Source organism: Puntigrus tetrazona, chromosome 9 (genome assembly GCF_018831695.1).
Source record: "Puntigrus tetrazona isolate hp1 chromosome 9, ASM1883169v1, whole genome shotgun sequence".
Classification (NCBI taxonomy): domain Eukaryota; kingdom Metazoa; phylum Chordata; class Actinopteri; order Cypriniformes; family Cyprinidae; genus Puntigrus; species Puntigrus tetrazona.
Window position 1 is genome coordinate 14,478,767 of NC_056707.1, and position 14,349 is coordinate 14,493,115.

The 14,349-nt window shown below is 39.0% G+C and overlaps 1 protein-coding gene across 4 annotated transcripts; it reads right to left on the minus strand.

Moving 5' to 3' along the window:
• Positions 1-8,042: 8,042 nt before the first annotated feature.
• gja3 (gap junction protein, alpha 3) lies at positions 8,043-13,935 on the minus strand. 4 transcript variants are annotated; one of them, XM_043249755.1, is made up of 3 exons: positions 13,526-13,935; positions 12,822-12,885; positions 8,043-11,780 (listed from the first exon to the last, which is right to left on the minus strand). In XM_043249755.1, exon 3 carries the CDS (start codon positions 11,743-11,745, stop codon positions 10,435-10,437), a length of 1,311 nt encoding a protein of 436 aa, XP_043105690.1. In that variant the 5' UTR covers positions 11,746-11,780; positions 12,822-12,885; positions 13,526-13,935; the 3' UTR covers positions 8,043-10,434. The 4 variants fall into 4 exon arrangements, with proteins under 4 accessions (XP_043105690.1, XP_043105691.1, XP_043105692.1 ...); XM_043249756.1 differs by having other exon boundaries at positions 13,810-13,910; XM_043249757.1 differs by lacking the exon at positions 12,822-12,885 and having other exon boundaries at positions 8,043-11,762; positions 13,526-13,911.
• Between the last annotated feature and the right edge of the window lie 414 nt (positions 13,936-14,349).

Consider the following 14,349-nt stretch of genomic DNA (forward strand, 5'->3'; position numbering starts at 1 on the left):
TCCTGCATCTTTTTGGCAATATAATATTGGCAATGAAAATATAAGAAGTTAAAAATGCACCTTAAAGAAAAAGCTCATGAAGAGGAGAAAAGGTCCACTAGATTAATATACAGTGATGCGGTGTCGTCTGAGGGCCTGAAGACCACAGGAATCCAACAAAGGTCTGCATTCTTGTATGTTACATTCAGAGATTTCTCTAGTTTCTCTGAATATTTTGATGCTATGCACTGTAGATGATGAGATTTGCAAAGCCTTTGCAAGTGGACTTGGATGAATACTTTAAACAGTCCTCAATCTTACTATGCACTCTTACAGTTCGGAGAGGGCAAAAGAATTATGCTCTGCTCATCTTTACTACTTTTGCATAACACAGTTGAAGGAATTTGGTTTTTTTTTCTCCACAATATACTTTTTCTCACTGACTAATGCATCTTGTCCATTAATGCAGGCCACATGCAGCGCTGTGTTCCCAAAGGCATTGGCTTCATCTAAGAGTAAAGCATATAATGCTTCACTTCATTATATGTATCTATTTGCATCCTGGGTGCATTTTATGAAGACATTCAGACATAGACTATTTATATGTGCCTCTAAACTAAAACAAAAAAACTTGAATTTTTTTTCCTCTTATCAATCTTTTTTTCCATGTCAGCACACAATACAGTAAGCTGTATATTGATTCGCTTACCTCGATTACCTCACCAAGAACAGTAAATACAGTATTAACGTGGATCTTGAGACAACAATAGAACTGACATTTTAAGAGAGCAAGCGCAAGATACTTTTAGTTAAGACAGGTCAAACATGCGTTATAGTCTGGCATTAGCGTTAAGCCATGTACTAATTACTTCAGGGGTGTCCAAACTCAGTCTTGGAGGACCGCTGTCCTGCAGAGTTTAGCTCCAAACCTAATCAAACGCGCCTGAACCAGATAATCAAGGTCTTCCTAGGTATACTTGAAACTGGAAGGTATTTTGTGGCAAGTTGGACTTTGCAGGGCACTAGCCCTGAATTACTGCATACTGCATAGCCACCGCTATTTGGTCCTTGTCAAGGATAACCAGTGTAGCCTTCCTCGTGAAGTCACCATATTGTCCCAGAGTTGAGCCAGGCCTGCTGTTGTGATGTAATGTTGGACTATATTTATCTAGGTCGTACTACATGAGCTTTTTCTGCCAGACCAGTGGCATGAGCTCACTTGGCACCAATGGCTGGTATTATCTCCTCCCAAACAAACACATGGTTCACAGACCAAGCCTCTTGATGGGCTTTTTTTCCGGCAGGTGTACCACATGAGTGACTATGCTGAGACACTGGGAAGGTCGTTGAAGTCAATGATCATGTGACAGGAAATGGCTTCCAGGAGGATACATGATGTCCTGTTTTCACTAAGGCTGCCAGAGTCGTGACTGACAGGCAGCAGTGTTATTACAGGCAGTACTGCACTCCTCTCTAATCGGTGTAAAGAAGAGTTATGCTGCATGCTGATCTATTTATACGGCAGTGGAGCTACTGGGGTGTAAGTGGAAGGAGGAGATCTGCAGAAATGAGAGCTTCTGTAACGAGATGTGTTCAGATCAGAGCCATGATTACTTATAGAAGGGATACAGCTGAAGCTACTGGGTAGTCGCACATTAATATATTATAATTTTTGTCAGGCTCTACAACAATTACTGTTTTTGCATTATTGCAAGTGAGGTTTAGGGTTGGGGGTAAGTATAGATGTTAATAAATCTCTAATAGGTCAAAAATATAATTTATTGTTGGCTTCTAGTTTATGCTCTATGCTTTTTTTGACACAACTGAAGATAACAGTCTATTACAACACTAAATAGTTGGCGTGGTCAGATTAGCAAGTTTCCACTGGAAAAAAATATCCATTGCCTATATTGTAAGCAGACAAAATCTTTTAAACCAAGCCACTTTCTGCTAGTAAACACAGTGAATCCACAGAAAAGAGAGGAAAGTATTTCACCCACAAGCCGATTCTCTGCATTCTTGCTGAAATTACTGGATTCTGTCTGAGAAAATTAGCTGAAGCATGCATTTAATTAGGTAAAACATTTTAATTGGATTCAACAAATCCGGTATTAATCTCCTAAATGCATTGTACTAGACACAAACAGAAACAGTTTGAGATGCATGCTACTACTTTTGTATTTTGACAAAATTCATCTGATAAAACCTGAAATATGTACAGTCTGTAAATAGGCCTGTACTGTCCTAAAATGTGTTCTGTGTATTTTGGGGGACTTCAGAGTCCCCTACAGTTACGTGAGTTAAATTAATCATTATTAGTTTGTGGGAAAAGTATATCCTTATTCTGAGCTGGCAGCACTCTTCAATCAGATTTGGCATTAATTTTGACTGTTATGCCTCTGAATGTAGACTCTAGTTCAAAGATACAGTGATCCATAAGGAAGCACATCAGTTAATAGATACCATACTGTTGATTCATAGTATATTTGTGGGACCGATTCATTTTGGGTTGAACAGGGTGGAAAAATCTCAGGCTGCGTTCCCACAGCAGCAGAATACCGGATTGACAACCGTGTTTTCTTTACGGTTGTGAGTCTCGAAATGTCTCGTTCACACAGCAGCTAACAGTCGTGTTTAGAATTCTTTCAAGCCCGTAATCCTTATAATCCTTACCAGGAACCATAGCGACAATGACCGAACTAGTAACAAAGATGGCGGCGTCCGCAAAACTGAAAGTCTTATCACTTTCTTACAAAAAAACAAAATCGCTTTCTGACAATCGAACCGCAAGTTCTTTTGTCAAACAACCGTTAACCGACAGCAGCTTTCAAATATGCGCGGGAAACGCAGAACACAAAACTGACGGGATCTAAAACGCAGCTCATTTCTCCCCTCACTGTAAGTTACTGGAAACCCACGGGAAAACACGTAACACACGGTAAACATTCGTTTGTGCGGCAAAGCGGCTCTCTCTCTTGCAGTGTATGGCGTGCGGTCGTCTCTCCCGTAAATAACCGAACTGCGCGTGAACGTAACCGTACCAAGGACTCAAAAACAGGATTGTCAACCGTATTCTGCTGCTGTGTGGACATGGTTTTTTATTACTAATTAAACTGAGACCTCATCATAGGCACACTACACCAACTAATCCGTTTTCTAATTTAATAGTTTAATTACAAACAATGTTGGGCTAGTTATTTAAAAAGTGTAATTTATCACTCGTTACTAGGTACTATGCTACATTAATATTACGTTTACTTTCTGGCAATAGTAATTAGATAATGAAGCTATAATCTCTCTGTTATCCATATACAAATTGTATTATGTATTTTAAATTAAATCACAATTAATTTAAAATTTAAACCCACATAAGTTTGAAAGAAAATATTTTTTTGTTTTGTTTTTTCTTGAAAGATTTTTAATTATAGTAATATACTTTATATTGTTAAGTACAGCTTATACACTAGTGTTCAATTCATGACAAAAAATTTTGAAAATTACATTTTTAATCCAACATGTTTAAGTAAATCTGCCTTGAAGGAAATCTGTCTCGATGTACAAAAGAGTAATGTCACAAATTTAAATATTTGCTCTATGACCTGTTCACTTTCATACAAATATTAAATGTCCAAAATTCTGAATTGTGTATTTACACATTTAAGACTTTTAGACGTACAGTTTTTTTGTAAATGTTAAGTAAAAACATTTGAGCCCTTTCAATACCACAGCTGGTGTTTTCCAGCATGTGTCCCTTACAGGGCATCCAGTTGGGGGCGTCCTATGTTGGGCGTGCTTGTTGGAGCCAAAATTAAACCAGGGTGGGCTGGAGAGGAATGGAGACATTAAATTCTTTCACATTTGGGCGTGAGTTTTGTTTCCAGATAAATGGCCATCGCTCTCTATGAGGGCACGACTCTGATCCCTGCTTCAGGAGTACTGGAATGTTGTCTCTCTGTTTGAGTGACGCAAAGCATGCTGAGGTTACCCCACCTATTTGAGTGTGCTTGTGAACTTTGGCACCTCCCTGCGTTTGTGAGCGTTATGTGTGTGGATGTTTTCCTTGTACTGCACGGCGCACAAATCTGCTTAACATTTCAGTTCAAAAATCCAAATTATGTACATGAGAGATAAATCAGCGGCTAGAATGAGAAGAACGGGCTGTTTTGTGAAGGCACGTGCAGGTATGACAAACCCTCTTTTTTTTTTGAAGAGGCAGCTTTTTTCTTTCTTTTCCATCAGTTAGAGTTGGCCAGACTCCAATAACTTGTCCCATTGATCTAAAGCGAAAACGACCCTGAGCGCACACACAGCCGGCCGAGCGAGAGGGCAGGCGGATGTAAAAACATTTTTTCACCCTCGTGGGTTTTTTTGTTTGGGCTCAATCCCCAGTCCTTTCAGGGGACATAAAGAAAGCGCTGTCCTCAGCAGGGTCATCTGGGATAGAGCCGCGGCAGAGGCGAGAGGCAGACTATAGGTGGCGATTAGGCCCTCTAATGTGTGATGAATCCTTTCAGAATCACATGATATGAACTAATGTCACCATTTAATTATAAAACAACAGAGAGTGAGCTGAGGGAGGAGGAGTTTGTGTGGGAGGGGGATCACAGTGACCAGCTGTACTAAAGTGAGAATCGCCGGTATGGATGACCACCAATTCTCTCATTTTCATTTCTACACGAGCTTTAAAAAGCATGTTAAAACAGCCCTGCTCTTGTAAGACGTCAGACGGAATTACACTCTTGGACACCTGTTGTCCCATCCAGCCCAACTTCAAGGGCTTATTTGTAGTGATGTTAAATTTAGGATGACCTATCTAGTAGAAAGCACGGGGACTACCCGTGTGAGAGTGCACAGCCCATTTTAAACAGAACAACAGTCCACATGCACATTGTGACCGAAACACTGATTCGCTCAGATTCACTGTCACTGCCATTTTGCCCTTACATACTTCCTCTTGTTTAGTATGTAAGCGTGAGTCCAGACATTCTCTGTACTGAACTAGAATGGTGCTGGAGTGTGTTCACAGAGAGATCTGTGCCTTTGTCTTCTGGGTCATTCTACAGTCGCGGTGGCAGATGCTCTTACTTTCAGCTGGCAAAAGGTCAAAATGCAATGCAAACAATTCCTATACAATACCAGGCCCCACTTTATATCGGGTGTGTTTAAATATGAACTACTAATAATAAAATAATGAATTGGCACAATGTATGAACTGATAAACACCTTGCTTCTATTGAGATGGGATACAGGTAAAGTTAGCGGCAGGTTTTGTGATCTGTTTAGGTTAAAAAGGTAGAAGTAGGGTTAACAGTGTAACTGTATACTATTGGACTATAATTTTCAATTAAGTACAGTGTTGTTTGTATGTATTTTGCATTGTATAAACTGATAAATTAAAATATAAGTACGTAGTAATTAAGGTCACTTAATATAAAGGGTCCTAGTACAATATATGATTTTAAACAAATTTACTTAGCAGTCTTACAACTGCTATATTTTTGTCACCTCTTATGTTACCGCTCTACAATACAGCAGTAGTACAAATATACATATTTTATTTTACATATTTATTTTTTAGGCAATCGTTATAACTATATGGAAAACACTTTTAAAAGTTACATTAGTGTTACTATGCCTTCGATTATATTGTTAATCAAATAATATAAAACATGCTCTTCTTTAAAACCTCAAAAATCAATCTGTAAAATACTCGTTCTAATACTATGCTAATATCCAAACTCTCTGACTTTCTCAAAATATCTTTTCTTATGTTTCAGAGGAGAAGTGTGGCATACCGGTTTTGGAACAACATGAGGGTGAGTAAATGAATTTTTACTTTTGGGTGAGCTATCGCTCTAACCTGTCATTGAATAGTCAGTGGTGCAACTGTTTCCTATAACAATAATTAGGAACAACAAAATAGTAACTGACATAACTGACATGTCAGTCAAGGAAAATTTAACTGAAAACGATGCTTTTTTTTAAAGTGCACATTTATTTATTATAGCTTCGATTGCAGTGATATAATCTAAATTAACTGGCATCACAGTTACAGTATGATCTAATTACTGTGTTGTAATGTTGAACATCATCGGTCATTAATTGCACATGCACACCTTGGTTCAGACTGGGCCCCAAACATATTGAGTAGCTTTCCTAATATAAACAACACAGCACAGTGGTATTCAGGCAGAGAGGCTGCATGAATTTCCAAGGTGATTAAAGGCTATAAATAACTGCCTGTGTGTTTTTAGTTCTGGGATGGTGAAGCCAAGTGCTCACATAGACACATAGACCCTGCCCTTCGGAGATAGCATTGCAACCTTCAACCCGCAGACAACCAATCGAATGACACCCCTCAAACACTGGACTTAACACCTACTGTGTATCACCTCCTCTTCAATGACTGGCTCCATGCTCTTTTCCCCATAAACCAATACTACAACTATCCATTTTATTTGCTTGCCATTGTTTTGCTCTCCTCATAGCAATTATTGAATACTGTCCTTCTTATCATAATATATATTGATACTCCAAATCAGCTCTGTTTACTGAAACCATCACACAAGGTTTGCCAGTTTCAAATGTGCATTGTCCCTCTAATCCTTTGGCCCTAAAATAACCCAACACACTTGTCCTCTCATAGATATCTAGACACCAAGCACATGAAACAGCCAGTGGAGCTTCAACTGTTGTGTGTGTGTGTGTGTGTCAGAGTCTGTTCCCACAACACACAGCATATGCTGACTAAATGCAATAAGTGTCAGTTCAAACGAACCCGTACGATGAAAATTAATGTTCTCCGATATTTAACTCCACTGTCGAATCTGATGTTTTTTTTTTTTTTATTTCTCATTTATTTTAATGCACATACATATACAGAGTCTCAGCAATACAGTAAGAAATGATGGGAAGTATACAAACAAATAAACAAATTAATACAATCAGGCTAAAGGCTAAATGTGCACCATAGAAAGGAAGATCAATAGAAATGATTAATGGAACACCAGAAAGGTGCCCATGTGTGCCAAAAATCAGATCTGATGTTTTCAAACTGGTAATGTTGAGATCAGCACTTTAGCCTCCCTTGAAATTAATCCATTTAACTTTTCTCCCAGGGCTGATTAATGTCCGAATATATATATATATATATATATATATATATATATATATATATATATATATATATATATATATATATATATATATAAAGATGGACCAAGCAGACCATTTCCAAGCAGACCATTTCCTGCAGTTGTAGGCTTTTGCAGACAAGGTGCCTGTGATCTAATATTAAAACCGTGTCATCGGTATAAACCCTAATTTTTGAAACATCCTGTAATTTTTTTTGTATTTAATGTGAAATGACCACAGACTATAGAGATCTGTTTTGTCAGGCTGTTCAGCTGCAGATAAATGGAAATGCTAATTGATAATTCTCTCTTTAGCTACTAACAGATACGCAAATACATTAAAGCTTCTTAAACATTTGTGCTTCTACTTCCAGATTATAAATACCACGCTAACAATACATAGCAGCATTTGTCTTGTACATTCAGAGTAAGGATTTCAATAAGAGCGACATCGCCAAATTGTCCGTTTCATACATTATACATACATGACATAGATTCTCTGGCCTACTCAGTTTTTTTCTGTTCTCTCTATGCAAATTGTGTGAGTGATATGTCATTTCAGTATCCCTTATGATTCGGTCTCATTCTCACTTCCCCTCTAGGAATCTGGAGTGGAGGACTGATAAGCATAAAGGTCAGAGGTCAACGAGTGCAGGTTCTCTTTTGAGATGTGCTCAGGCTTCCTGCAGATGTTTTCTTATTATGGTGTTGTTCTTGATTGTTTTGGCCTAGATCACACAAAATTGCATAATGCCTTGGCTTAGCATAATTCACTTTTAAAATAAAGTCAGAGTTGGTTAAAAATGACAAAATTACCTAATTACATTTGAACCTTTAGAAAGATCTTTATAATGCTGTGAATGTTTTATTGAAAATCACTTTTTCCTAGTCTTGTAACAATAACAACTGAAAAAGACAGAGTAGCCTACATTTATGGTACAAAAAGTTTATTTAGTAACAGCTTTGTAAACATTTGAGGTAAATGAACATTTACATCAACTTGTTCTTATAAAATTGAATACACAAGGCACTTCTCTTAAGACAGCATTGAAACAGGCTGCTGTTCTGAGCATATGTAGGTGGTTCATTTCCCTGATTGGTCAGAATAATCAGCTCTGCTAGAGAAAATCAGTTCAAGAAGTTCAAGAAATGAGTGTTATCTGAGATAATGGGCTGCAACTAAGTACACTACAAACGGATCGAGATAGGAAAGAGCTGGCTGGCTGGCCAATTCAAATTCAGAATGGATGAAATGCTATAATGCACAAAGTTCAAATTTTCTGCGGTCCTTTCAGGCCACCACAACAGTCCTAAAATAAAACATGGGAAACGTGTATATTTCTTATACTCTACAAGTGCTGTTTTATAAATTACATTTGATGTTATTTAAGTGGAATAATACTGCCATCAACACAACGACTTTTACCATTAAGACATTTTCCTTTAAGGATCAAAAATATTTCCTCCTTTCTATCAATGTAAGAATTATTGAACAGTGTCTTTTGCCTAAATGTGCAAATCTTCAACTATTTACTAAAATGTAAACTTTAAGAACCAAAAAATGACAAAATAACACACTTTCATTTTTGGATACATTAAAACGGCAGAAAATAAATAACGTACATCTGTAAATACTGTGATCTGATAAAAGCAAAAGTAATACTGTCCTAAGCACAAACTCTGTGTGATGAAGCAATGTACCATTTCTATTTCAGTGCTGTCTATCTCTTTAAATAGATTGCAGAAATATAGACCTGATAATAAAAGCAATGTACATTGTGTTTGAATGGGTCTCAACAACAGTTTTGTAAAGGTCTCCAAACAAAAAAAATCATGTTGTGCTGTCAAGTTGATGTGAGTTGTTATGTTTACAGAAGGCATGTTTTATACAACAGCAGTAGTAGTCAGTGAAAATGAGGGCCTCACAGTAACCTGAAACTGGACCAAAAAAAGAGAGAAAAAAGGGGGAATAAACTCCATATCAGCATAAGACACATAAGCATCTTTTTATGTCCATTTTGAAGTAACTACTTTTTGGCAACCACGAACTGACTACAGAAAAGCAATGCTTTCGATAACTGTTTTTGTACTCATTCTCAATCAATTGCTTACATTTTTAGAAAATGCTCAAACTTTTTGAAATAAAAACCAATACGGATTTCAAATGTCACATGTAATGAGAGTTAGTATTCCCCTCATCTGATTAACTACTTCAAAAGTGATCATGTATTCCTGATGCCAAGATTGGACATGGTCATATATCAAAACTCTCAAATCCAACAGAGGAGCAGGATGTGAACTTCAGATCATGGGATTGAAAAAAAGAAAAATAGAAACTTGGTCCAGAGAATACACAAGCTATATGAATTAAAACTCTGCACCATTCAGCAGTACAACAGTTATCTAAATATTTCACTTGCCTCAGTTATATGCTCATTTTTCAGTGTATGGATGACATTTCTCTGTGATGCATTAAACTTTGCCACTTTTATCAGGCAATGTGGTTTTTTTTTTTTTTTTGTTTTTTTTTCTCTTTACAGTGGGGAAATGTAGAGACAGATGCTGGAACAATAAAAAGTTTTACATTTTTATTACACTTTTTTTTTTAATTGGGTGTTCATGACAACTTTCTTCATTTACTTCAGCTACTCTCTTTGTCCCATTTGTCTCATATCCTATTCAAGTCTTCAAAAATATTACACAAGACTATGTCTAGAAACTTCTAAGTGAGCTTTTTACAAAATATGATGATCTGATGATATTTGGGGACTTAAATATTCATATTTGCTGTAGATCTGACTCTCTTTCTAAGAATTTGTTTTTAGTCTGATCGAATCTGTTGATCCTATACAGTGAGTGAATGGCTCTACTAACATCCAGGGTCGTATGCTGGATCTGGTTTTGTCTGTTTCTGATAATGACTATTTCTGACCTGAACTGATCATAAGCCTCTTCTTCTCTATCTATGCTTGTTTTGAAAAACCTCATAGTGCTGTCAGGTCTTGCACATTTAATGCTATTACTATCAACAACTTTGCATGATTATACAGAGAAAGGCCTCGTCACAAGACTAATTCAAGTGACATTCGCTGATGTCATTAAATCATTGAGATTCCGTGTAACATAATCTACAACAGATGCTTTCATAAGCCATAAGAGATGGTTAAACTCTTTATAATTTTTAATTGCAAAATGGAGTAAATAATGAATGGAATTAAAGTTTTTGTTCCAGCAATCTGCCCCTTTCTTCCGCTTGTTTTTTGGTGTATTTTTTTGTGTGTGTTTTTGTCCACAAAAACCTGCACTTTGCAGTGGAGAGCCACTAAACCGCTAAATCACTGGGCCTCGCTCTCGCGCTGCTGGCTTTACTAGCCCTGCTCAGTCGTCGAGCATCAGTGAAAACGACGGGCGGCTCATGCATCTCCACCGTGGTGGTGACATGCCCCTCCTCCGGGCCGGCGGTCGAACCACCGCTAGTAGAGGTGGGGACGCCGGCGTGCTGAGCGGCTTCTTTGGATTGCCGCCCGTTATCAGAGGAGCGAGACGAGGAGGAGGAAGGGGAGGGGGAGGCGGCGTTCATCTCCCGAGTCTGCTGCTCGGTGGCCAGGTTGGCCCAGTTCTGCTCGGCAGCCAGCCTGTGGTTGTTGTTGCTGATGTAGAATGGCGAGGACTCCTCCAGCTCCTCGCGCAGAGGGTCCATCTTGAACTCGGCCGTCGAGGGCACCGACACAGGCTGGAGGAACCCTCCGCCAACCACTGCCACTTCCGTGTAGTCTGGCGGGTAGCTGATGGTGGCAGGCGCAGTTCTAGAAGACTCGGCCTCCGCTTCGTCCGCGTCAGGCAGCGACTCGCGGTCTGGGGCAAACTTGTTGGTCATGCCCTGTTTGACCTTCTTCCATCCGAGGTGATAGATTTCTAACAAATTCAGCAAAAGGGACACGCAAGCCACCACAAGCATAAATATGATGAAGATGGTCTTTTCCGTGGGCCGGGAAATGAAGCAGTCCACTGTGTTGGGGCAGGGCCACCGCGCACACTTATACAGGGGCCTCAACTGGAAACCATAGAGGAAATACTGACCTAAAATGAACCCCACTTCAAACAGGGTCTTGAAAATGATGTTGAACACGTAGGTGCGCAACAAGGCACCTCTAATGCGGATTTTGCCATGCTCGTCTCTGATTGGCGGCTTCTCCTTTTTGCCGCCGCCGCCCCCACCCCGTCCACCGGACTCCCCTCCCCCTCCGTTTCTATACAGGAGTTCTTTCTCATCCTGGAGCCGACTGGCCTTTCGCAGCTCCTCCTCGCGCTCTTTCCGCTTCTCTTCCATTCGAACGATGTGCAGGACATGGCCCAGGTAGATGAGCGTCGGTGTGGACACGAAGATGATTTGGAGCACCCAGAAGCGGATGTGGGAGATGGGGAAGGCCTCGTCATAGCAGACATTCTCGCAACCGGGTTGTTGCGTGTTGCAGGTGAAGTCCGACTGCTCGTCGCCCCAGACCTCCTCGGCTGCCGCTCCCAACACCAGAATCCTAAAAATGAAGAGTACTGTCAGCCAGACTTTGCCGATCACGGTCGAGTGTTCCTGTGCATTCTCCAAGAGCCGTCCAAGAAAGCTCCAGTCAGCCATGCTTCACGATTTCTAGCCTAGAGAGAAAGTACAGTCTGAGGGCGAGAGAGAGAGAGAGAGAGAGGAGTCAGGTGAGAGAAAGGGTTAAAGGGGAACAGAAAGGATTCATCAGAGCTAGTTCACAAAAGCATTAGCATTACACTGTACACGATACGCTTTGAATCTTCTCAGGCCTGCACTGCTCCCTCAAACAGGCAAAGATAAAGGTATATTAACGTATAAAACACGGTCAGCCCTCATGAACTCACACAGCATTTCACGATTGTGCATAAGATCCGAATGGTCAGTCCTAGTGAAGCACTCCCCTGCACAACTTTACCAAACGATGTTTAGGAAAACCAAGCAAATCAACCTTGTCACTGACCACCGTAAATATCACATAAAAAAATAAATGTTTGACATAAACTTATGGATTTCGTGACCCCTCGCTATTTAACTCTCTAACTGGCTGCTATGAACCTGGCATGCACAGTGTAAGCAAACTCTCTCTGGCTCGCTTTCTCTCCAGCCACTGACACACACACATACACTCGTACACACACTTTTTCACCACACTCATACACATGGTCTCTTTCTCTCTCACCTGTTCGCTTCACTGCCCAGCAGGCATGTGCTGAGATCGACATTATAATGTTCAAAAACAGTTGAAAGCGTTGACTGGACAGTGATGCGTGGAGGGCCCTAATAGAGCCAATTTCAGGACATCAAGGTGAAAAATGCAGTGAAACGTGGAGGCAGGGCATTGCCAAAACCAGGCCACTTTATAGTTGTGAATCTACACTCAGATCACGTCTACGTCAGTATAATTAATTGACAGCTAAAAATTTACAATTCACAAATTCACCCTGTACGTGCTTTGAAAAAAATTATTAATCCAGAAATGAGTGTCATGTTGTTATAATCTAAGGATTTTTATCAGTGCAGATTTCATCTTTATCATAATGAGCAAAAACAAACAGCAAGATTAAACTAGGAGTAACAGAACAAGATAGTATAAAGAGTATTATCTTTAGTAAACAAAAGAACCCTAAAAGAGCAAAATATATAAAAGGGAGGAAAACAATATATTTACTTACTAAAATGATGTTGTATTGAGGGCGGCAAATCCATCGACTAAGGTTCTAATTCAAGTCTATGACCCTGAAAGAAAAAGTGCAAGTTACATAATAACAATAATAAAACAGTTGTTTATTCATTTATTTTACATTTAACTTGGTTTATTTTACATTTATATGTCTTTATGTAACTAAAACAATTATTTTGATTTGTATTTTTTAAGTCCTTACGCTAGTTTCATGGATAATAATTGTAGTCATTTTATTTATTTTTTAATTCCAGTAAATTATGGTATATTATTGCTTATTTCTGTCACATTATCCTAAAAATATGTTACTTCCCATGATAGCCATTTTCTATTTTCATTAGTTATTAAGGTTGTTAGTTTATAATTATCAATAACACTTAGCATCTTTGATTTATCAGCTAAGCATTTGATTACAAACTATATTTAATTGTCGAGAGTAACTGTTCTCACTGCACATCCAGGTCAATTTGTCAAGAGAGGCAGATTTTCTATTCTTTTCAGTGATTATGCTCTCGTACCTGTCATCTCAAACAACAGCTCTTTTCCTGAAATGTGCCTAAATGATGTTAGCTGTTAGTAAGCAGAAACCATCCAAAGTGAAGTCTAAGTTGATGGCCTTCCAGTTAGCATAAAGTCATATTAAATAATGTGGGATGTAAAAGGATAAAAGATTCGTAGACCTAACTTAAAGCATACCTTGACTGAAGTAGGCAAACTTATCTAAAGAAAGCAATATCCAGCGGCCACTGGTGCCACAGTTTGAGTGCGTTGAAAGCATACAGACCTCCCAAAGGTAGCAGGAGCCCTCCCCGCTCCCCCCGTTCCCAAATCCTGGCAGCACTGCCAGCTTACCAAACTCTTTTGAAAGTGGCCGGCCAACTTATTCATTCACAAAAGTTCTTCACACATAGACCCGAGGTCAAACTCTCGTAGAAGACCTAGTTTTTCATGGCAAACCGAGTGTGGAGACGGGGTCTCACCAAGCGCAGCTGTCTCCCGTTCCCAGCCATCGCTACTGTCACTTTGAGTGGTCATGCAAGAGTGCTGCGTTCAGAAAGTCATCGGCAGTCAGCTCGCACGCCACGCCCCGTCAACTGGGGTAAACTCATCGCCCCAATTTAACTATATAACTCATAATTTGACATGAAGACAGGTGCTTTATTTTACTTCATACCAAATACTATTAAAATCATCATTACGATAATAAGAGTTTCATAATAATTGTTATATTAATGATAATTGTTATATAATAATAATAATGTACGGAATGATTGTGATGTAAAATAATAATAGACAAATAATAATTATTATTATTACAATATTAATAATAATAATAATAATAATAATTATGATATGCCTGTACAGGCGGTGTATCTAGAGTGTTGAGATTTCTCACTACAGAATTCGGACGTTTCACTGATTGTATCACTCCGCGTTCTGTTCGAGCGGTCAGTCATTGATGCGCTGTTTTTTTGTTTGTTTGTTTTTTTGTTAGCGGAGTAAAAATGTTTAGAATAGCT

What these genes read in the sequence shown, in the direction of transcription:
- gja3 (XM_043249755.1), bottom strand. Translation starts at nt 11,745, where the DNA reads ATGGCTGACTGGAGCTTTCTTGGACGGCTCTTGGAGAATGCACAGGAA.